Here is a 24,632-nt window from a genome sequence, read left to right on the forward strand (position 1 = left end):
TCAAATCCTCCTCCAAGTTTATTTCAAATACTGTAAAACACACACAAAACACAGAATGAAAAGTACGAGGGTTATGCTGAGTGGGAAGAAGGGGGAACCCTTCCCCTGATGGCTGCACCAGGTCAGACGGTGATGAGGTGAAGCTGCTGCCTTAGGTGCCTCCTCCATCCCACAGGTCTGGATCTTCAGGGTTGCTGCCAGGGTCACCAAGTGTCTTCTAAACCATGCAAAAATAAAGAGGGATGTTTGAGGGGAGTGCACAAGGCCTGGTGCCCACACCAGGCCATTCTGGATTCCCAGGAGAAATAACAGAGTGTGTCCTTAAAGGCCCTGGCCTAGCCCATGGGAATTTCCCACCCCACAAAGGACAGCTCCTCAAGGACCAACCCTCCTGCATTTCCACAGCCTTGTGAAAGGAGATACCCCTCCTTTAAAGAAATTTAGTGCAGTGGCTGCAGATGCAGGGTTTTGCTGGGCACCACTGGCCACTGTTGCTGCTCTCTCCGGAACAGCTAAATACAGTCCAACAATGCACACACGTATCCCACTGCCTGGTCTAGCCCCCCAGCCTCCCATATGACATGCAACACAGGAGCGTGCCCCCCACGGCACTCCGAGCCTCCCCTCCCGCCACAAGCAGGGAGAGAAGCCCATATACTTCCCTGGGTAGGATTAACTGGGGCCCGTCCCCTAGAGCTGTAATGGCCAAACTGAGGCTGGCCTGTCTGGGGAGCCCCAAAGAATCTCGGGGAGAGCAAAAGAGCAAGGGGCTACCTGAGAGTCAGCATATCCAGTACGTCGGCAGTAGCTTCCAGCTTCACCTGTTACCAGCCTTCACTGGGTAACACTGTGGGGGGTGTAACTAGCACCCTGCTTTACGGAGGGGAAACTAAGGCACAGAGCATGATGTGACTGGCCCCAGGTCACACAGTGAGTCAGAGGCAAAGTGAGGCCATGCCCCATCTCTCGCTTACAGGAGTATGCGTGTTTATTGTGGAAGCTGTAAGGTCAGGGATGGATTAGCTACAGTGCCAAAAGGCTGGTCACACTGGAACAGACCAGCCCTAGCCCAGTACCTGCCTGACACAGAAATCACTGGAGATGCACCAGAGAGAGGAGTGACCCTCCCTACAACACACTTAACTAGGCAACCCTATAATGCAGTGGCTCTTAACCTTCCAGACTACTGTAACCCTGGCAGGAGTCTGATTTGTCATGCATATCCCAAGTTTCACCTCATTTTAAAATTACTTGCTTACAGAATTAGACAAGTGTCTAAAATACAAGTGTCACAGCACAGAAGTACTGAAAAATTGCATACTTTCTCGTTTTTACTATATAATTATAGATCAATTGGAATATAAATATTGTACTTATATTTCCGTATATAGTGTATAGAACAGTATAAACAAGTCACTGAATGAAATTTTAGTTTGTACTGACTTTGCTAGTGCTTTTTATGTAGCCTGTTGTAAAACTAGGCAAATACCTAGATGAGTTGATATACTTCTGGAAGACCTCTGTGTACCCCTGGTTGAGAACCACTGCAAAAACGCATGGGAGAACATGTGGCACCTAACCAAGGCAGGCTATAGGGCATCAAATTCAATGGCAGGGTTAGGGGGTCTGCTCCATTTCACACAGCTCTCCACTTCCCCCCACCCCCTTAGTTCATACAAGCTGTCCCATTGCCTTTCTGGCTACAGCCTCGCCCCTCCCTGGCTGTAGTAATGCGGCCTCCACCCCATCTCACCTGTCATGGAGCCCCAGTGGATTTCTGGATCTGCTCCTTTAGGATAAGGATGCTTTGCCTTTGCTCTGGAGGCAGCATGGCGATCTGGTCCGCAGTTAGCTGGAGAACCTGCATGATCAGGGCAGCCTGTGGAGAGAGGGGAGGATCTGCAACACCATGTGCAAGAGCAATTTCCCAGGAGGAAGGGGGCAGCAAAGGGTTACAGAAAAGCCGGTAAAGAGGAAGTTATCCAGAGACCAGGCTGCTGGAGGGAGGGAAGGAGGAGCCAGGAGGAAGGCAAAGAGCAGGAGCAGTATAAACTCTCATCAACTGAAAGGACCTGGCTCACTGGCCACACCCACAGGAAAAGTTTCAAACCACCCGCCTTGCTGCTGCTTATGAACATTCATAGAATCATAGAATATCAGGGTTGGAAGGGACCTCAGGAGATCATCTAGTCCAACCCCCTGCTCAAAGCAGGCACAATCCCCAATTTTTGCCCCAGATCCCTAAATGGCCCCCTCAAGGATTGAACTCACAACCCTGGGTTTCGCAGGCCAATGCTCAAACCACTGTTTGTCTTGGTGGCTGTCATTTTCTAGTCATTTCTGCCTACTACACAAGGCACGTCCCCTTTCCAGTTCCTATCTCTGGCTGGTTGAAGATGAACAGCCATGACTTCTGTATATTGCGAGGGCGCTTGTTGAGCATGATCACAGGAGCATCGGACCCTTTTGAGCTGTGTGGAACATATGCAGGGCTTCTGATTCTCAGTTTTACTTGAAATGCCAATAAAACATCCTCACATTTAAAAAATGGAATCTGTGTTTATCCATTAGACACTGGAAAAACACCAAAAATGGTTACTTGTATCTAAGGGCTTGTCTATATGGAGCAGTAATGAGGACTATACAGGTCTGAATTGCATTACTGTGTTGTGCATTAATTGATCCATGTAGACACTGCTGGTGCACACTAAAGGTTCCCTATTTCACTTTAACATAGTGCTGTTTGAAACTTAAATAAAGCACACTAGGAACCATGCATCCGATGAAGTGAGCTGCAGTCCACGAAAGCCCATGCTCAAATAAACCTGCCCCCTGGAAAGCTGCAGGAACATTAACTCCCCAGGCTGACTTGGCCCCAGCACAGAAACTACAAGACGCTGGAGACTCTTGCTGTGCCAGAGAGAAGGAGCGTTGAGTTCATTCCTACGGCAAGAGGATATCCAGCCTCCATCCCCTCCCTCCAAACCCCGAGTTGCCCTTTGTTCACTCACCTTCTCATGATCTTGGGGGGTGACCTGGTTCTGCCCAGGGCTAAAGCCACCTGGCTGGCCAGCTCCTTGTACCACCGCCCCTGGCATGCCTCCTGCTTGTATGCCTGCCCCTGGCATGCCACCTCCTTGTATGCCTGCCCCTGGCATGTTGGGAACCTGTGGACACAAAGAAATGGGATGAGCTGGGCCCCTCTGCTCTTGTAGAACTGTGAATAGTCTGGACAGTCATGGAAAGCACAATGCACCCACTAGAACGTAAAGCAGGTAACAAGTCCCTGGCACCACGAAAGACTAATACCTATGCCCAGATGGGGGCTGAAAGTGGGGCACCATGAGGAACAAGGAAATAGGCCCCTCAAGTTCAAGAGACCTTAGTCCATGTAACCTCGGCAATAACAGCAGAAGGCCGGAGAAAGACCGGCCTTGTGGCTAGTACCCTGGATTGAACTAAGGGTGGTTGGGTTCAGTTCTGAGCTCTGTCACCACACTCTTGTGATCTTAGGCAAGTCACTTAGGGCCAGACTTGAATGTAAGCATGGCCATACGGGTCAGACCAAAGGTCCATCTAGCCCAGTCTCCTGTCTTCTGACAGTGGCCAATGCCAGGTGCCCCAGACAGAATGAACAGAACAGATAATCATCAAGTGATCCATCCCCTGTCGCCCATTCCTAGCTTCTGACAAACTGAGGCTCGGGACACTATCCCTGCCCATCCTGGCTAACAGCCATTGATGGACCTATGCTCCATTAACTTATCTAGTTCTTTTTTGAACCGTTATAGTCTTGGCCTTCACAACATCTTCTGGCAAGGAGTTTCACTGGTTGACTGTGCCTTGTGTGAAAAAATACTTCCTTTAGTTTGTTTTAAACCTGCTGCCTATTAATTTCATTTGGTGACCCCTAGTTCTTGTGGTATGTGGAGTAAATAACACTTTGCTAGACCTCTATCATATCTGCCCTTAGTCATTTCTTTTCCTAGCTGAAAAATCCCAATCTTATTAATCTCTCCTCATATGGTAGCCATTCCATGCCCCTAATAATTGTTGTTGCCCTTTTCTGAACATTTTCCAATTCCAATATATCTTTTTTGAGATGGGGCGACCACATCTGCACGCAGTATTCAACATGTGGGCGTATCATGCATTTATGAAGAGGCAACATGATATTTTCTATCTTATTATCTATCCCTTTCTTAATGATGCCCAACATTCTGTTTGCTTTTTTGACTGCCACTGCACATTGAGTGGATATTTTCAGAGAACTATCCACAATGACTCCAAGATCTCTTTCTTGAGTGGTAACAGCTAATGTAGACCCCATCATTTTATATGTATAATTGGGATTATGCTTTCCAATGTGCATTACTTTGCATTTATTAACATTAAATTTCATTTGCCATTTTGTTGCCCACTCACCCAGTCTTGAGAGATCCTTTTGTAGCTCTTCGCAGTCTGCCTGGGTCTTAACTATCTTTAGTAATTTTGTATCATCTGCAAATTTTGCCACCTCACTGTTTACCCCTTTTTCCAGATCATTTATGAATAAGTTGAATAGGACTGGTCTCAGTACAGACCTCAGGGGGACACCACTATTTACCTCTCTCCATTTTGAAAACTGATGATTTATTCCTACCCTTTGTTTCCGATCTTTTAACCAGTTACCAAACCGTAAGAGGACCTTCCCTCTTATCCCATGACAGCTTACTTTGCTTAAAAGCCTTTGGTGAGGGACCCTGTCAAGGCTTTCTGAAAAACTAAGTACACTATATCCACTGGATCCCCCTTATCCACATGCTTATTGGTCCCCTCAAAGAATTCTAGTAGATTGGTGAGGCATGATTTCCCTTTACAAAAACCATGCTGACTCTTCCCCAATAAATGTTCATCTACGTGTCTGAAAATTTTGTTCTTTACTATAGTTTCAACCAGTTTGCCCGGTACTGAAGTCAGGCTTACCGGCCTGTAATTGCTGGGGTCACCTCTGAAGCCCTTTTTTTAAAAAATTGGCATCACATTAGCTATCCTACAGTCAATTGGTACAGAAGCTGATTTAAATGATAGGTTAACAAACTATAGTTAGGTTTCAGAGTAGCAGCCGTGTTAGTAGTTCTGCAATTTCACATTTGAGTTCCTTCAGACCTCTTGGGTGAATACCATCTGGTTCTGGTGACTTATTACTGTTTAGTTTAGCAGTTTGTTCCAAAACCTCCCCAAAAGACACCTCAATCTGGGACAGTTCCTCAGATTTGTCACCTAAAAAGAATGGCTTAGGTTTGGGAATCTCCCTCACATCCTCAGCTGTGAAGACCTAAGCAAAAATTAATTTTGTTTCTCTACAATAGCCTTATCGTCCTGAGTGCTCCTTTAGCATCTCAATCGTCCAGTGGCCCCACTGGTTGTTTAGCAGACTTCCTGCTTCTAATGTACTTAAACAATGTTTTGCTATTACTTTTTGAGTCTTTGGCTAGCTGTTCTTCAAATTATTTTTTGGCCTTCCTAATAAATATTTTTACACTTCATTTGCTAGAGTTTGTGCTCCTTTCTATTTACCTCACCTGGATTTAACTTCCACTTTTTAAAGGATGCCTTTTTGCCTCTCACTGCCTCTTTTACTTTGTTGTTTAGCCATGGTGGCGTTTTTTTAGTCCTCTATGTTTTTTACTTTGAGGTATACATTTAAGTTGAGCCTCTATTATGGGGTCTTTAAAAAGTTTCCAAGCAGTTTGCAGAGATTTCACTTTTGGTACTGTATCTTTTAATTTCATTTTAACTAACTTCCTCATTTTTGAATAGTCCCGCTTTTTGAAATTAAATGCTACAGTGTTGGGCTGCTGTGGTGTTTTCCCCACCACAGGGATTTTTTATTTTTATTTTTACATTTAATTATATTATGGTCACTAGTACCAAATGGTCCAGATATATTCACCTCTTGGACCAAATCCTATGCTCCATTTAGAACTAAATCAAGAACTGCCTCTCCTCTTGTGGGTTCCAGGACTAGCTGCTCCAAGAAGCAGTGACTTAAACTGTCAAGAAACCTTATCTCTACATCCCGTCCTGAGGTGACATGTACCCAGTCAACATGGGGATAGCTGAAATCCCCCATTGTTATTACTGAGTTTTTTTATTTTTATAGCCTCTCTAATCTCCCTGAGAATTTCACAGTCATACCATCATCCTGGTCAGGTGGTTGGTAATATATCCCTACTGCTATATTCTCATTATTAGAGCATGGAATTACTATCCATTGAGATTCTATGGTAAAGTTTGGTTCATTTAAGATTTTTACTTCATTTGATTCTATGCTTTCTTTCACATATAGTGCCACTCCCCCACCAGCACGACCTATTCTGTCCTTCCGATATATTTTGTACCCTGGTATTACTATGTCCCATTGATTATCGTCATTCCAAGTTTCTGTCATGCCTATTATATCAATATCCTCATTTAATATGAGGCACTCTAGTTCCTCCATATTATTATTATGACTTCTAGCATCTGAAAAAAACACTTTAAAAACTTGTCACTTTTTAACTTGTACAGGTCTTTAGGCACCTAATTCCCACTGAAATCAATAGGACCTAAACACCTCTAAAATCTGGCCCTTAGTTTCCCTGTGCCTCAATTCTCTTCGTGGAATGGGACTGCATTCCCCGACCTCACAGCAGGGATTTGAGGAGAAATCTGTCAACAACTGTGAGGCCCTTGCTATTGCCTGAAGAGTGCACACGAGCTGGCCTGCTCCCCAGAGGCGCTGCTCCCCGCAGAAATGTCTTGGCTCTCAAGCTAGCAGAGCCGGAAGCATAGCAGGGGCAGAACAAGAAGAGGAAAATGGAAAACATGCCTCCCCACCCAGTGCACCGTGGTTAGGCCTGGCACAGGGGAGGGTAAGTCAGAGGAAGAGGCCGGGGCGGGGCGGTAGAGGTGGCCTGGGGGTCCCTACGCTTTTTCCAAACCTCACTTATATGTATTGGGACTCCCACACAAGAGAGGTCAGGAGAATGATGCGGGTTGGCACATGTCATTGCTAGGACAAGAGCCAGCAGCCCCAGGTCCCTACAGCCCACATGGTAATACCATGGTGCTAGCTAGCAGGGGATGCCCTGACCTAGGATCCCTTGGGAGGGGGAATGCTATCAGTTCCCTGAGGTTTGCTGGTAGGCCTGGTCAGCTGGTTAGCATTACAAGTGGGATGCAGGCTGTTAAAGAATTGACATCACCTAGAACCCTGCCACTAAGTGCTTGTTGTTATCTATCAGATTAAGACAAGAGCAGAAGATGCTGTGTGTACCTGTCTAGGTCCCTGAGGGCCACTTGCTCCCAAGTTAAGTGGCCCAGGTCCTTGAATTCCACCAGGCATTGGGCCCCTTGGGTTGGGGCCAGGGCCCCTGGGCTCCATTCCTCTGGCATCCATGCCCCTGGGCTCCATCCCTCTCGGCTCCATGCCCCTGGGCTCCATCCCTCTCGGCTCCATGCCCCTGGGCTCCATCCCTCTCGGCTCCATGCCCCTGGGCTCCATGCCCCTGGGCTCCATCCCTCTCGGCTCCATCCCTCTCGGCTCCATCCCTCTCGGCTCCATGCCCCTGGGATCTCTTCCACCTGCAGAGAAAAAACATGCCATAAGCAAATCACTGGAAGAGAATTCTGTGTGGGAGAACATTGGGGGGACACACCCACTTTTGAAAGTTAAGCCTCCTTTGGTTTAATGACTGGCAGAAAACCAAGACAGGTCAGGGATGGTTTGTGAACGGCATCTGCTTTTGGTAAATGACAAATCTGAACTTCTCCTTCCCTTGCCCTGTGTAACTACACCTCTCCCTCCCACCAGTGTCTCTCTCCAATCCTGTGCAACTTTCCCTGCATCTCACTTCACTGTTGAACTGTCCCACCTTCATGTTTTCCTCACATCCCTGGGTAACCAGCTCCTCTCTTGGTCATTTCATGTTTCATTTATGGCCACCCTCTCACCTCGAGCATCCATCAAAGGCCCTCTAGGTTCTCCCATCAGTGGCCTGGGTTCTCCCATTGGTCCTCCCCTCATTTCATGTGGGGGTGGACCACGATTGTCATGACCAGGCATATGGTGCATGGGTGGACCTTGGTGGGGTGGCCCAAGGTAACCTCTGTAGAGAAAGGGGAAAAACAGAGCAGAAGGAGAAAGGTGAGAGTGTGAATCAGACACAAGCTTGGCACCTAGCAGGTACAGTATTTTGACCACAGCACAAAGCCGGGTGCACAGAAAGTGGTGGAGTTTGGTACATAGGGATGGATGCTAATGTTTCCACCTCGCCCAGTCAGTCTAAGTGGCCACAAATACCATCCTCCCTTCCCGCTGCACAGCTGTGTGTACCTGGATCACCAGCACACATCACTCTGAGAAGCCAACATGGGACTCAGCAGTTCACCCGGCAGGTAGTGCCACTTAACCATCACTCTGACCACAAGAAGCGGGGAGTCAGAGCCTCAAAGGCTCAGATTGGTACCAATTCATCCTCTGGTCCACTCACCTGGGCTCCACTTCTCCAGTGACTGAGAGCAGGGTCCCTCCACGTGGGTCATTTGGAGCATCTCCCAGAAGGCCCCGGGGAGGTGGGCCGCTAGCAGGTAATGGTCCACGCTGCATAGGGGCCCTCGGGTCTGGCATGGGCACTGCCCGGGAGGCAAGCAAGGGAAATTACTGAGGTCAAGCACTGGCAAGAACAATCACACCAAAGTCCTCCTGTGAGACAGCATCACTCCTGTTGCCCCTGGTAGTGAGATGCAACTGAACCCCATCCTCAGTGCTCCCTGTAGCTCACAGACACACTGGCTTTGGACAGAGTCCGCACTGCTGTCCATGATATGGCTGGAAGTGATGCACTGCAAACAGGAAGGAAGTCTTCCCACAGACAACACCGCAGCTCACAGAAGCGGGTGCCCTCAGTGCTAAGTTCAGCCCTTCCTGTTCCCCACAGCGACTGCTGTGGCTTGTTGACAAAAGTCGAGAACCGAGATCAGAATAACTACCAACAAGTCTGGTCACATCCAGCATGAGTCACAAGGTCAGCTGTGAGCCTAAACAGCCCAGATCAAACCTAGTCACCCCACTTCCATAAGGTCCAAAAGCCGAGCATGAGCCTCCTCTCTCCCATCTGTTAATCTCCTACCCCTCTGTGCAGAACTCTAGGCTAGTCTCTCCTCCTACACCAGGGGGCAGCTCTGCCTTTGACAAGTGCTCACTTCCACACTGGGCAGACTACACAGAGCAGACCCACGGCCCCAAGTGAAGGGAACCCTAGTGCTGAAGTCCAGGCTTTTTCCATGCATTCCACACTGAGCCCCGTGACAAAGGGAGCTGGCAGCTGTCATGGATACCTTGAACTCGCTCGATAGATGCAGGCCTGGCAGGTCCCACGGGCGAGAGCTGCAGGTTTCCTGGGTGAGCAGCAGGAAAAGAGGGAAAAGAGCAGACACATAAATAGCGTGCGCCCACGCACACACGCACGCGCGCACGCACGCACAGACAGGCCTGCCTATACCATAGACCCACCGGTACTGCACAAACTCCTTTCCCTCGGCGGAGTGAGCTCATTCCTCATAAGGCAGGCTCCCACAGAATCAGACTGCATATTTTAAAGAGATGCTGCCAATCTTTCAGGCCTGGCTTTATCAGATCTTCCCAATGACGACAGTGGATGGAGACCATCCAATGCCAGTCCTGCGACGAGGATGGCCTCTTCTGCATGGCTTGAAAAATCCATTCACCTAGGCACTATTTTCCCTGATCACTGTGTGTGGGTGAGGGGTGGGTACACAGGGGACGGGAACCTACACCATCAAGTTCTGTTGCATTTACACTTTAATTTAAAATACATTAAATTTGTAGCCCTTACAGTTTCAGAATAACCTTCTGTAAGTGGGAGGCAGCATGAGGTGGTCAGGCTGTGCCTGAGTGTACAGGAGACAGCTCCACTGCCTCTGCTCAGAGCTTCCCCAAGCAGACACAGAAATTAACAAAAATCTGGTTCAGTTTCATCACTGCTATTCAAAGCCCTGCAGACAGCAGGGAAGCTGCTAAGAATTGTATCTATTTCACGTGGTTGCTTCTTGGCAAAGCTCTGAGCAGCGGGGAGGCACTGGGGTTGTTCATGGGGGAGGAGGATCCAAAGGTGAAATCACAAGCCTCTCTCAGAGTCAGCTGCTTTTAAGGCATGTAAAAATATGAGATCCCAAAAGGAATTTACCATGTTCTGCTAGAAGACTTAGGGAGGATATTTACTCACCTCACATCCCACAATATGAAAGAACAGGGATCTCTTTGTTGTGATAAACTGGGGCCACTGGACAATAAGATGCCCCCACTTTAATTGTCTAATTGCATTAAATATCATTCCAAGACACTGGTGTACAGCCTTCCGCATATAGAGGGAGGACTACGCAAAACATCTCCATAGAAACACTCTCTGCTTTGATCACCACCCTACACACATCACTATTCTGGGCAAAAGAAAAGCTATTGCTCCCTCTCCTGGACAAACAAAAGAAAGCACAGGAGACTCAACAGTAACAAATAGCAGGTAACAGGCTGGCTCGCCCACACCTGGACATGCTAAGTACCAGAAAGAGCGTTACTGGATAAGGCATCACTCTCCCTGCTCACTATACACACACTCAGACAGAAGGACAGGTGCACACAGACTCTCAGACAGGCTGAGAAAACTTTTACACATTCAGTTAGCTCGGGGGCGGGGATTCCCTGATCTGTCAACAACTCCCCTGGCATGTGGCCTGGAACGTCTCAACGTCCTGGCCTGGAAATAGGGATCCTTATGACACATTGCATCAAACATGGATTAACTGACATCTGGTTTACCTTGTCCACGTTCCAATGGCACTGGTCCACCTCCCGGCATCCCGACCTGAGGCTGCATTCCACCTGGGAGGGAAGAGCAGAGAACTTACAACCCCTCTTTCTGATTATCTGTCCCCACAGCCCTCACTATTCTGCTCCTATAAAGATGCTCCACCTGCCACTGACAGACAGATTTCCAACTGGCCTAACAGGCTGTAGAGACAGAGTGACCCCCTCCAGTTGGTTGACCCAAGAGTTACTCCCTAGGCTTCAAATCTTCCACACGTGCAACTGCCCCTCTTAAAAACCTGCAAGACCCCCACACTCATGGGGTATGTTGTCCCTGCAGAAGCTCTGGGCAACTTTTACAGTTTGCAGTTCAGACATGCTGATGGAGCTCACCTCCAGGAGCCAAGGGGCCAGGGCCTGGGCCGGCTACGGAGGCTGGCATCTGTCCTGGGGCTGGCACTCCACCCTGCATAGGAGGCTGCATCAGAGGAGGAGCTCCATTTACATGCATGCCACCCTGTAGAGGGAAGAAATCATAGTGAGAACCCTCCTCACCAACAGACACAAGCATTGTTCCCCACACCAGGGTTGCAGGCGGAGAACCCCTTCTCACCAACAGACAAAAGCATTGTCCCCTGCACCAGGGTTGCAGGCGGAGAATCCCTCCTCACCAAGATGTACACACAACACTCCCCCACACACCAGGGTTTCACACTGAGAACCCTTCTCAACAAACACACACCTACATCCTCCACACGGAGACTTCACACCCTTAATGTCCATCTCAATAGCGTGGGTTGAACAAACAGAATCTTACTATGGGCTGTGGCTGGGACGATGGGGGATTCTGCTGGTTCATCTGTGCATTAGGACCTGGACCAGGCCCAGACCCAGGTCCAGGCCCGGGCCCTGGAACTGGCTGTGGGTTGCCTGGAATCAGAGGTGGAACACTGGTCTGACGATGCAGAATTTTCTAAGGGCAGAAGAGGGAGGAGAAAGAAGTTGTGCATGCACCAACTAGAAACGGCCATCCTTGAATCCACCCACAGCCCCAACTCTCCAGACAAGTGCCCCTGTCGATCCCAGACTGAGGAGCGGGATCATACATACCAGAGCAATCTCTGGATCGACGATCCTCATCACCACTTGGGCCTGCAGCAGGGCATATGCCAGCTGAGGGTTCTGGAGCAGCATGTTCCGTGCCTCCTGAGGGCTGTTCTGCACACACAACTAAAGAGCAACACACAGATCAGAGCTCTCAATGGGCCTCGCTGCTGCTGCGCAGTATTAAGACCTTCACTGATAACTGTTGCTGCGATCCCATGGGGGCAGCAATGTTCCTGGAAATGCAGGAATGGCAACATCTTAAAGGGCAGGAGCGTTTTGCTTCTTTTGCCTGGTACGTTACACAGTGCTGGCATGGTTAATAAACCAACTAATAATGCACCTGAGAAACTTATGCTGTGGACTGTCTGAAACACAGGGCAGTTAATAATGAAATCACACAGCTCAGGCTGCTCATAAAAATGTGCCGGATCCGCATCCTATTGTCCATGATCATCTCCTCTTCTCCAATGTCCACAGTATTAGCCAAACCACAGGAGTGCTAACAGGGCAATAGGACACTAGAGAGCCCACCTCCCCGCCCCAGAGCAGCTGTGGTTCCCCCTAAGTCCCTGCCTGCCTTTCACTGTCCACAACAGCGAGTCCTGCTGTTAGACCAGCTCACGTCCTCGTCCAACTTGCTTATATTCCTCATGGCAGCACCCAAGATACTGATCAACCCTCTGGACCATTCTACCCTGCAGCAGCCGTGGCACATACGAGGCATTAACAGGAGAGACAATATCACAGAGTTGTGAGTGAGGAACTGCTGCTGCCTGGTTTCTCGTGTGATGGGGGTGGGGTTATTCTGCACTGTAAGACCACAGTTGCAAGTTTGTGACTTGGTCCAGCCACTTCGCTCCCACTCACCTTCATCTGCTTCATCAGCTCAAACATCTGCTCAGGTGGCAGGCTGGCAACTGCCCTGCTGATAGACTCAGGGGCGTCTTCAGGATTTATAGGGTCTCCATATGGTGACTCTATGATAGGGGCACCTGTGCCCAAGCCTGGCAGGGATAGAGAGGGGAAGACAAAGAGGAAAGTTTAAACACACAAGTATCCTGGGAACCCTAAGCTGCTGGTCTCAGTCTCGATTCACATCACAGGAGTCGCCAGCACAATTGCTGGTGCTTTCTCACACTGACCCCTTCAGCTGAAAGGCCAATAAGTCAAGGATGATGTACTCACAGCTGCATCTTCACAAGCAGGAGGGAGGGAAATGTACTTTTGAAACACAGATTCAGGAGCACCATTCTGCAGTTGGAGAGTATATGGGTCACTGACTAAAAGTCTGGGCTCCGAACATGCCCAGAATTCCTACTAAGTCAATTAGGAATTGAGGACTGTGCCATGGTTCATTAGAAAGATTGTTTCAAACAGATCTGTAATACAGTCTCCTACTAGGAGCTAGGACCATGGATGTCACAATAATGTGGCCATTCTTCATACACCTCTTTGTCAAATGTGGAGCTTCACTAGTCTCAAAAAGCAGGTAAGGGTAGGGGTTTGTCTGGTCAAGGAAATTACAATCCCCCTGACAACTTCTACTTGCTATCTTACCTGCAGCACATCAGCTATCTGTGAGCTTTTCACTGTCAACCTCACCCCGATTTGGGTGGGAGTACAGTAATTCCTCACTTAAAGTCGTCCCAGTTAACGTTGTTTTGTTGTTACGTTGCTGATCAATTAGGGAACATGGTCGTTTAAAGTTGTGCAATGCTCCCTTATAACATTGTTTGGCAGCTGCCTGCCTTGTCCACTGCTTCCAGAAAGAGGAGCCCTTTGCAGCTAGCTGGTGGGGGCTTGGAACCAGGGTGGACCGGCAGCCCACCTATCAGCTCCCTGATCCCCTAAGTTCCTTGTGCAGCAGCAGCCCAGCAGGCTACCAATTGCCCGCAGTTCAGATGTCCCTCCCCACACTGCCATGTGCTGCTCCTGCCCTCTGCCTTGGAGCTGCGAGCCTCCTGCTTGCTGTGTGTGTGTGTGTGTGTGTGTGTGTGTGCGCGCGCGCGGGGGACGCTAATATCAGGCTGCCCCCCCCGTTCCTGCCACCCGCTTACCCTATCTCCTTAGAGCAGGGGGTGGGACACCACAGGGCTCAGGATGGAGGGAACTTGCAGGCAGAAGCTGCTGTCTCAACTTACTGATCTGGGTACGTGTACTTAAAGGGGCAGTGCGTCTCTCTCTCTCACACACACACACAGTGTGTGTCTCTGTCTGCCATTCTGTCTCCCCTCCCTCTATTCACGCTGCTTTTTAGAGTATGAGGCTACATTAACAACAATGTGTTAACCCTTGAGGGCTCAGCTGAGTTCTAGTTCATCATTTAGCAGTAAGGCATTCCCTGGGAAATATCCCACCCTCTGACTCCACCACCTCAACCAAACTTCACAATCATCATTGCTGTGTACAGTATTAAATTGTTTGTTTAAAACTTATATTGTGTATGTATATATATATATATATATATATATATATATATATATATATATATAATATAGTCTTTTGTCTGGTGAAAAAAATTTCCCTGGAACCTAATCCCCTCCCTCACCCCCTCCCCACCATTTACATTAATTCTTATGAGGAAATTGGATTCACTTAACATCGTTTCACTCAAAGTCGCATTTTTCAGGAACATAACTACAACGTTAAGCAAGGAGTTACCGTACTAGATTTTGTGTCTTGGCTAGTAGGTTTTTGTTACAGATTTGGAAGCCTTGTGTAGGCCAAACATTATAGTAGCATTAATCCCCTCAACCCAAAGTTCAGACTCACTCTTCAGCTCCTCCTTATTCTTCTCACTGGCTGCGTTGTCCACACGCAATGCCCTCCCGCTGAACTCACGCCCATTCAGGTTCCGCATGGCGCTGAGTGCTGTCTCCTGGTCTTGGTATTCACAAAAGCCATATCCCTTTGGTTTGCCTGTCTCCCTGTCATACACCAACCTGGATAGCAGAGCCGAAAGAATCACAGGCATTAGATGCAGTACGGCACACAGGGAGAGTATTACACAATACCACAGCATTTTCCAGACTGGTAACACCATCTCCACACCCTCCATTCAGTCCCTACCAGGAAGAAGGACCACCTCATTCAAAGCTTGTGTCTGCCAAGTATGCCTAAGACCCATCTGCTCGTGGCTGGAGTGCTGATGAGTGCAGAATTAACTACAGCTGAGATCACCTGTCTATTTATGGGAGATGCCAAAAAGAGAAACAGTTCTCACCTGAAACTGACGACAGGTCCAACCTCTGAGAAAATGTCCTTTAGCTGCTCCTCTGTGGCTTCGTATGGGATATTCCCCACTATGGGAGAGGGGAGCAACGTATTAGTACAGACATCAAGTATCAGGAAAAAACACAGGCATGAACATTTTTCCATGAGAAGACAGGAAAGAACAAAAATGAACCCAGGGATGGCAAAACCCAGGAATGGCTGTGTGAACACACACACGCAGACAGGTTTCTGGGAATCCGCTGCAGACTTTTGTGTATATACCATTCCTCCTGACACTCATGCAGTGTCCCATTGCTGGTACGGAATCCACGCTGGGGCAGATTTTAGGACTCTGGTAAAGTGCCTCAACCCAGGTACAGGTCAGGAATTGCAGGAAAGTGGGTAGTTATAATAAAGTCAATGTTTGTTAAAATAATGGTTCCCTACTATGGGCTGGATACCACTACTTATTTTTCAGGATTTTATGGATTATTCCACCAAGCTCTTCCCCACCCCAAGCTTAATGATGAGCCTCTGGTCTCCAGAATGCCAGAGCTGCCTGCCTCCCTTTCAGTGTCGCTGCCCTAACCCATCATGGAGTGTAAAGTGCTCATGAGAGTTGGATTAGGAGCAGTCCAAGAGCTCCATGAGTGTTTAGAGTGTGCATAATCCAATGGGAGATAGAAGGCATTGGATAGTACAGCTGAAGTCCAAACAGGAAGAGTTGCCTGAAAAGGTTAGGAATCACCATGTGAGAAGATCTGACCTTATTTGTCAGATGAGTGGGTCACACACTGGGTCAGCGAATCACAGAATAGTGGAGCAATACTGGTTCAAGTTCCTGCTTTCTCCCCACTTTTACTGCCATGCTGATATCAATCAGTGCAGGACATAGGTATGTACAATACAGGAACTACAGTGAGCCTGGGGCACCTTCCTAACCCTTTATTAGAGGGACGGCAGGTCTCATTTCATGCTTTTTCTGCCACTCTTTTCCTATCTGTTTTAGTGAAAATATTGGTGGAATATTTAGTTTAATCAGGTTTGGTGGCTCCATAACTCCATTTCCACTTGCCTGAGGAGTATGAAGGGCCTATGCTGAGGAAGGTGAAGGGGACAGTGCCATGATTTCCCACAGCACACCAAGGTTCCTCTGCATCCAGGGCCCAATCCAAAATCTACTGATGTCTATTGACTTTGGCCCGGGCACCTAATCAGTGCAGAATAGTCATAAATGGTGTGTATACTTTTTGACTCCACTCATCACATCAATGACCAAAGAATGTGAACACAGAAAGACTCTGAGGAGGATGACATGGCAGAGGCTCAGTGACAACCTGCACCCCCTGTGATTAGAAAAATTGGATTTCTCATAGAGAAGCAGATCACTGGTCCATCAGTTCCACTACCACTGGCCAGTACTTGACGCTTCAGAGGAATGCAACTCCTGAACCCTGTTATATACCAGGCTGATTGCACACTTCTGCACATCACTTGAAGGGAGGGAAGGGGGAATCCTACAGGTAGTTATTCTGTGACCTGAAGTATGTGACGTGATTACTTCATCTCAGCCTGTATAACAACCAATATCTCCTACAATAATCCAGCCCTTTTTAAAACCCCTCTGCAATGTGACTCCATGACACTCCGGAGCAGCAAATCCCAGAGGCTGACTCTGTGCACCAGAAAGACATTTTCTTTAGTTTGTTCCAAGAGTACTTGCTATAACTTTGAGTGACCCATTCTTTTATATTGGGAAAGACAAAGGAGGTACTGCAATTTACTAACTCCTTCTAGTCATGTCTAATTCTTCCTTGTCCCGATTAAATAATCATAGCTTTTAAAAACTTTCCATAAGCATAAGCCGCTTATACAATACCAATTTATCAACATCCTTGCCTCTCTTTGGTCCATACAAACTGGATACACTACACCAAATAAAAACACACCACAGTTTGATATAATACCCACAGACAGTCTGTACAAACCCCACAATAGAGGGATGCTTATGACACATCACCATGCAGGTGACATGCACAAGTACAGAGCTGTCTGGAATATGGAAATTCCATCCTACAAAAAACTTAAGAATTTCCAAATTTTTTTCATTCCAATTCAAAACAAAAAGTCAAAATCTTGAAGTTTTTCACAAGAACTGAAATTCCCACAAAATGGTTTGGGAAACAATGAAACATTCCCACTGCCAAGCTTCCTGCCTTGCAGGTGGGCTGGCTTCCCAGCTCCTTAGGATCGCTGGCTGCCTGGTGTGCCTAACTGGCAGGCTGCTAGGTTGCCTGGCTTTTAGGGGATCCCCAATTCCCTGCCAGGCAGACAACTTGGAAACCGAATAAGAAGGCTATCATTTTTCATCGTAAAATTTTTACCAGCTGTACACAAGAGGTAGTACAGCAGAAAAGAGCATCATAGACACTTTAGCCTCTTTATGCACTTGCAACACTTTAGTCACCACTTGCTCAGGGTAAATAAAGCATCTCTAGCTTTCTAAGTCAGCTTTACAGAAAGGAACAGGTGAGTTTTAGTGTCTGAGCTGGTAGACTTTCATGTCTGTTTGGCAAGGCTGCACTGTGTGCTTAATTTCCCTTTTACTACCTGCCCTAGGTTTTCATGTGATGCCCAAGGCAATGGTCTCTTCTGTGCTACTCCCACCTACTGCAACAGTCCCCAGGGAAGGCTTTGGGGCAGGAGATCTGTGGGTATTATCTCTCTCCAGCCTATTTGGTGAGTCACAGATAGCACAAACATAGGTTTGAGAAGTGTTTTATTGAGAACCCATTCTGCTCAGAAATAGGTATTGTTTATTTCTGGGGGTCCATTTCTGACACCAGCATTGTGACATCACAACGATCACTGCAGCAAGCTGCTGTGATGTCACAGAGAGAGAGAGAGAGAGAGTGTGGGCCTCTGCAGAAGTGTCCCTGGTTGTGGGGGAGGGGCAGAGAAGGGGATCTCTGCACCCACTAGAGCAGGAGGGTTACTCTGTAGGCCTCTGTCGAGGGAAAGCCCGGGGTGTATGTGTGTGGCGCGGGGGGGGTCTCTGTTCCAGAGCAGTGGGTCTTAGCGGGGGTGGGAGGGCACCAGGGAAGGGGGGAACCTGGCAGAGGGAGGCTGCGGGGGGATTCCGTGCTCTGGGCAGTGGAGGGGGGAGCGCCGGGATGGGGGCGGATCTCGGGCGGGAGGTCCGGGGAGCCGATATAAGAGCGCGGGCGGGGGGAGGGGTCCCAGAAGCCGGGCAGTGGAGGGGGGGGGAGCCGGTATGGCGGTCCCGGGCGCTGCCGCCCCCCGTGACATATCTGGGTGAGGGAGTATTGGGGTCTCTGTCCCGGGGCCGGGGGGGGGGGGTTTCTCTCCCCGGCTCCTCCTCACCGAACACGGAGCGCAGCGAGCGATCCACCGCGGGGTCCCGCACCGCCAGCCCCGCCATCCTTCACCCGCCGCCGCGGCAGCGCTTCCAGTCCCCCCCCCCCTTCCGGCACCCTCGTGCTCCGGCTGGAAACAAGCACAGCCCCTGCCGTTCCGCTCGAGCCCCGCCCAGGCTCCCGCGCGCTTCCGGGGGGAGCGAGCTCTGCCGCCGTAACCAGGCGCCCGCTCCACAGAAAAGATGGCGGCGGCAGGCGCCGACCAGCAACAACGACTCACTTCCGGTGGGAAACACTAACCCCGCGCGTGTAGTTCCGCGCACGTCTGTGCCTCGGAGTCTCCCTCGCGGGGCAGGGAGCCGCGCCCAGCCCAGAGCCAAGGGCCGGGGCAGGCGAGCAGTGAGGGGGCGAGGGTGGGCAGCAGGGGGCACCTGGCTGTGGGGCACAGGGGTGGGAGCCAGGGGCTCGTGCGGTGGGGAGGGCCGGAGATTGAGCAGGGGCGGATGCGTGGGAGGTGGTGCGGTGGTTGGAGCAGAGGGTGATTTTTAAATAAATGGTGTGGCTGCTCCTGCTTATCCCTGCTGGCACTGCCACTCGCCGTGCCCTCGAGGGAGGCAGGAAATGGGCCTCTAGGGTTGCCACTTCTCCTGGGATTGTGCAGATTGTCCCACTTGTAAGAGCGTGGCCAGTCACCGGTCCGCGAAGCGCTTCCAGGGTCAGGAAGCATCCTCACGTTGCCCTTCAAGCACACTCACAGAGGTAGCGGTCTCACCGGCCACACATCCATCAAAGCCCAGTCCAGTTACCAGATGGGCTGTGAAATCCAGATCAAGAGGTGCTGCAGTGCTAACAGAAAGGGAGGACTTGTGGCACCTTAGAGACTAACCAATTTATTTGAGCATAAGCTTTCGTGAGCTACAGCTCACTTCATGGGATGCTAACAGGCAGCATTTCTCTCTGCCACCTCCCATTTTCCAAAGGGAGACTTCTGGGCATTTCTGGCGTAGGTCATGTTAATAAAGCTGCACCCACAGCACTGATTGGGTTGCTGCTGTATAGTGCTCTCCTGCGACGCAGCTTTGAGGTGCACACCTAGAGCATGCAGTGCTATGCAGGGCTTTGATAATGGGGATTTGGAGACTTCTGCCTCCATAAAGGTAAAAATCTAGCCCATGTCAATAGTAATCAAAAGTCACCATGATCTGTGGGCTGTTTGGTGACCTGTGTGAAATGAGTTTGTTGCTCTTGATCTATCTCCTAGTATATAAGTGTCCACATCACACTCGGTCCTGTTGTTGGCATCCTTAGCAGAGAGATCAGGGCTACAGGTTGCAGCAGTTTGCATCTTCAGTGACTCTTTTGGGGAGAAGTTTTTGGGTGCTGAGAGACATTCAGGCTGCAGCTCCCTGGAATTGCCAACCATGGGTTGAATAGCTTTGCCTACTGCCAAGCCAGACAACTGGGTGGTGTTGTTTTCTTCTCTTCTAGGTTCTGGCAAGATGGATGCAAAGAATTTGAATTCTGGTCCCATCTCTGTACTTATTACTGAGTCACAGTTTGCCCAGCGGTTCAGGTGCAGTATGTACATGCAGATGGAGGGAGAAAGCTGAAAGACATTGTTGTACCTGTATTGAGCTGAATGCATTGTCATTAACATGGCAAAATAGAGTAAAAAAACCTATCCTATGGATCTGGGCTCACTTGAGTGGGAGCAGAACTCGTAGTTCCAGACTAGTGCATCACTACTAGTAATAATCTGCTTATATCAACACACAGCCACAGCTTCAGAGCATTAGGGGCTGCAGTGGAATTCTCACTTTCACAAATGATGGACCATTTGGTTGATCTCAGCCCAATCCTTAATGGGCATTGAGCCACTTTCCAAAACTAGTACATTCTGTAAATTGGAATGATTGCCGGTACCCATTCATAGTTAGGCCAGGGTGATGAGAGGTCAGAAATGAGATACAGAGCTTGCACAGCTGGCACTTGCCTGTACTATGGTTGGCTCAAGTCAGCACTGACATCTCAAAGCCTTTACAAAGGTGGGTGGATATCATCCCCATTTTACAGAGGGGACACTGAGGTACCCAGGGATGCAGTGACTTGCTGGAGGTCATGCAGTGAGTCATTCACAGAGCTGGGAATAGATTCAGCTCTCCTAACACTAGACCATGCAGTTTGTTACTCGAGGAGATGGTGATTTCATCAGACCAGGACTGAACAATGTGTATAGAGCATTGCTCTGCTCAGGCTTACATGAGAGGGTTGCAGAAAACCTAGAGGGTATAATGTCAGATGAATAAATACCTGAATACATCCTTGGACTTGCAGGGGGTATTTGGAGAGAGCGGGAATTCTGGATGTCTGCCATCGTGTGCAAAAGCTCCTGGATGGCACAGTGGCATTGCCTGTGCTGGGAGAGAAACTCACTGAGCAGCACCTGCAGGAGCTGCGGGAGAGCCTGCCCCCTAAGACGACATGCACACTGACGTGCATCCAGGTCAGTAAAGCACTGGCTTCCACAGTAGAATCAGGGGTAGGATTTACCATACCAGGCTCTTGTGCCCCATATCCTGTCTCTGCGAATGACTGCATCCTCAGGGGTCATTGGCATGCCAACCCCTCCCATAACGCACCGTAGCCATTTGTACAATACATCATTTGAAGACAGTGAAATTCTTTCCTGACCCCTTCTGCCATCAGCTTAAGGGGAATTTGACTGAAATTCCCTGGGACTATCTTAACCTTGCCTGGCGCTGGCAGGGAGCTCTGGAGGGCGTGGAGGCTAGGTAGAAGAGAAAGCAAGTTTCACTTTATAGTTTGATTCAGTTCCTATGTGTTTTATTTAGAGCCCGGTCCTGCCAGCTGCAGAGCGTGCTCTATTCCTGTGGAAATCAATGAGAGATGAGGCTGTTCAGCAGCTTGCAGGAAGCACCTGGAACCTCAGGATCAGGTCCCTTTTTCCTGTGAGGTTGGGAGCACGTGCTGAGACTGTCTGAGTTCAGCAATCCTGAGTTCTACTCCTCCCTAGCAGGGTTTGATTGAATTCCTAAGTCTCAATTGAGGGTCTCCTTGGCAGGGACCTCATGTGTCACTGATGGAGCAAAGACTTTCACTCTACTGCTGTGGGAGATGGGATTGAAGGGAGCAGTAATATTCCATTTTAGCTGCTTTCCCGTGACTGTTTGCACAGGGCTTACTAGGTGCTTCCCCCACAGCCGGCTGGGAAAACACCCAGCACCAAAAGGAATAAATTCCTGCGGCATTAAACAAGCAGACAAACCTCTCTGCTTTAAAAGAAGGAGATTGTGCCCTCCTTGCAGGGTCCCCAGGCCCATCACAGTCTCCAGGAGTTGCCAGTGCGATGGGTAACTCATTGCCTTTATTTAGAGAGCAGTAGCTGCTCCAGCCTGAGGGACTTTATCTGGAGATGGTGGATGTGGCCCATGGGTCCTGAAGCCCCTTCAGTCTGTTGTGGGTTAGTGCAGCCAGTATGGTGGAAGAATCACACCCAGCAAGCTGGACTTTCCAGTCCCTGGGGGAGGTAAAGGGAAATGACCCAGCACAGCAGCTGTGGTAGGGAGATTCCTCCCACACATATCCTGTCACAGCGCAGGGAGGGAGAGAGCCTATCTCAGCATCAGTTTTTTTCTTTGTGTTTCTTTCCCAGAACCCCCTTCCCTCGAAGGCAGCACGAGTACAGTCGCCTGCCCGGAAGCTGTGCAGGGAACTGCAGCGTTTAGTGTCAGACTCTGGGGGCAGGTGGTCAGATGAGTTGGAGGACGATCTCCCTCGTTCCTGGCAGCGGCATGGAGACCTCATCCTCCTGAGCGAGGACAGCTTCAGGGCTGCGTTGTGGAAGGAACTAGGTAAGAGGAACCTGTGGCTCTGTCTTCCAAGATGCACTGAACCAGCCTCCTCTAATCCACCTGCTTGGGGCTCTCTTCCAGGACTGGAGCTCTGGGAAACAGTTGCTTCTGCTCTGGGTGCCCGACGCATAGCCAAACAAGGGCGAATATCACCGGATGGGATACGATCCCCGACAGTGACCCTGTTGCTGGGGCAGGATGGCTGGGTGGAGCATGTGGACAATGGAATCAGGTAGAAAGGGGGGATGGGGCAGGGGCGGAAGAAGCAGGAAGGGGCTGTTGAGCCAAGATGCCCCTAGGAAGGGGTTACTGGCCAGCCCCATGTTGGTGGCTCTCACTGGGCCTATGGTGTTTTCCCAGATACACGTTTGATGTGACCAGGTGCATGTACTCTCCTGGAAACATCACAGAGAAGTTGCGGGTGGCGTCGCTGCCATGTGCCGGGGAAGTGCTAGTGGATCTCTATGCAGGTAACTGTCTTGGGGGCCATGGGAAAGGGCTGGCTTCCTACTCTGAGTTTTGGGAATAACGCTCCTCTCTGTCCGTTCTGAGGAGTTTGCTGGGGCTCTGACAGCAGAGCCTGTGAGCTGTGGATTACTGCTCCCCATCCTCCTGTCTGGAACCACCCCTGGCCCCAGATAACATAGACTGCCCTGTTGATCACAAGAATTCAGTGCATCCCAATGTTCATTATTTGCTCAGCACTATCCATCCAGTGGCATCCTCCATCCCATGCTTGCTGTAGTATCTGTCCAGTAGCCAATGCTGTGTGCTTAACAGCAGCTTCAGCCCCTGGAACCTTCTCCCCCTACGCTCTGCCAAGAGCCTCAATCCAGTTGTTCTCTGCTGCTGAGAATGAGGCCTTAATCCTGAGCATTTTGTTCCCACACTATGGATGGCTCGGGACTGTGCTGCCAGCGATGTCTGTCTCCTGTGCCCTCAGGGATTGGCTATTTCACATTGCCGTACCTGGTTCACGCCGGTGCTGCCTTTGTCCATGCCTGTGAGTGGAATCCCCATGCTGTGGAGGCCCTGAGAAAGAACCTGGAGCTGAATGACGTGCAGGATCGGTGTCAGATCCACCAAGGGGATAACAGGCAGGTGAGCAGAAAGCAACCCTTCTGCAGCTGAGGGGGTACAATGGAGTCTTAGGGAGGGGAATTCCAAGGGAACAGCCCATGCTGCTGAGATCCCCTAAGGGGGGTGATGTGTCTCTGAACTCTAACCCTGGCTCTAGATGTCAGAGGAATTCCTTTCCCAGGAAACTGCTCTTCTCCTCCCATCCTCTCCTCTTTCCAATGTGGCAGAGTTTCTTCCCCATGGTACAAGAGATAGGAGCAAAGGTCCAAAGAGTCTATGTGGGGGAGGTAGGCTCTGTTATGTTTGCACACTGTAGGAGACAGGGACCTGGTGCACTGAGGTCTGGTCAGACCGACTCGGTAGTTCTAGAGCGCAGAGACGAGAAGGACCTAATAGGTCTCATCTCCTGGAGGGCTTGGAGTGTGTGTTTCAGGGCAGTGTCCAGTGTCCCAAGCAATGGGGCTGCACACCCTTCCCTTAGGAAACTGTAGATCTGTCTTCCTGTCAGGACTCCTGTCTGGTTAGCCAGCAGGCCCAGCTCATCCTATTCCTCTCAGAGACATCCCCATGTGCCGTCCTAAATAACTCTCACATGTCAAACACTTGTCCCTGGTTATAAGACCCCGCTACATCCTTACTAGTTGTTCTGGCCAAGTCAGGCCTGACACTCAACTTCATTATTATTATTTGTGTTACCTTAGTGCCTAGCAACCCTAGCCAGGCACTGGGGCCCCACGTGCTACTGCTGCACAAACACAGATGGTCCCTGAAACAAAGAGCCTTCAATTCATCTTGATGCCTTTCTCTGTCTGTCTGTAACACAATAACTTTGGAATGCTGCAGCCAAGCAGTTCAATTTTCAGGGAATATTCTCAGCCTCAATGTAATTGTCTGTAAATCGAAGAGCCATTTGATGGCAGCCAGTATCCTCAGCTCACCTCTGTACAACCTCTCAATACAGTTTAAAATGTGTCAGAATGACAAAACAAAATGAGAATGGTGGGGAGGAGGGCATGTGGGGGCACTTAGCCCTCCACATGGGAGACCTGGGAATGGGGGAGAAGGACAGCATGGGGGGTACCAAGTCCCTGGCATGGGGAGAATGGGAGACCCGGGAAAAGGGGAAAAGGAAGG

The 24,632-nt window shown here is 49.6% G+C and overlaps 2 protein-coding genes across 10 annotated transcripts in view; one reads left to right on the forward strand and one right to left on the reverse strand.

Moving 5' to 3' along the window:
• Window positions 1-18,852, reverse strand: CSTF2 (cleavage stimulation factor subunit 2). Of its 4 annotated transcripts, none has more exons than XM_043492934.1 (16): window positions 18,554-18,732; window positions 15,180-15,258; window positions 14,729-14,898; window positions 12,824-12,960; window positions 11,960-12,079; window positions 11,667-11,822; window positions 11,243-11,366; window positions 10,862-10,924; window positions 9,364-9,423; window positions 8,517-8,658; window positions 7,978-8,132; window positions 7,591-7,608; window positions 7,301-7,545; window positions 3,012-3,167; window positions 1,754-1,879; window positions 1-217 (listed from the first exon to the last, which is right to left on the reverse strand). In XM_043492934.1, exons 1-15 carry the CDS (start codon window positions 18,609-18,611, stop codon window positions 1,757-1,759), a joined length of 1,806 nt encoding a protein of 601 aa, XP_043348869.1. In that variant the 5' UTR covers window positions 18,612-18,732; the 3' UTR covers window positions 1-217; window positions 1,754-1,756. The 4 variants fall into 4 exon arrangements, with proteins under 4 accessions (XP_043348869.1, XP_043348870.1, XP_038271005.1 ...); XM_043492935.1 differs by having other exon boundaries at window positions 7,301-7,532; window positions 7,593-7,608; window positions 18,554-18,731; XM_038415077.2 differs by having other exon boundaries at window positions 7,301-7,608; window positions 18,554-18,852.
• The window catches only part of TRMT12 (tRNA methyltransferase 12 homolog), a 20,429-nt gene continuing 14,540 nt past the window's right edge, over window positions 18,744-24,632 (forward strand). For 2 of the 6 annotated variants that reach the window (XR_006274467.1, XM_043492939.1), the window contains exons 1-6: window positions 18,744-18,831; window positions 20,035-20,119; window positions 20,881-21,049; window positions 22,220-22,650; window positions 22,779-22,888; window positions 23,362-23,519. Coding sequence is in view for 5 of the 6 variants with exons in the window: in XM_043492939.1 (XP_043348874.1) it covers window positions 18,789-18,831; window positions 20,035-20,119; window positions 20,881-21,049; window positions 22,220-22,650; window positions 22,779-22,888; window positions 23,362-23,519 (996 nt within the window). In the remaining variant the exon portion in view is untranslated. Of the gene's footprint in view, window positions 18,832-19,033; window positions 19,382-19,403; window positions 20,120-20,880; window positions 21,050-22,219; window positions 22,651-22,778; window positions 22,889-23,361; window positions 23,520-24,632 lie in introns of those variants that run through there. The other 4 variants (XM_038415082.2, XM_043492941.1, XM_043492942.1 and 1 more) reach the window with 4 other exon arrangements.

Source organism: Dermochelys coriacea, chromosome 9 (genome assembly GCF_009764565.3).
Source record: "Dermochelys coriacea isolate rDerCor1 chromosome 9, rDerCor1.pri.v4, whole genome shotgun sequence".
NCBI lineage: Eukaryota > Metazoa > Chordata > Testudines > Dermochelyidae > Dermochelys > Dermochelys coriacea.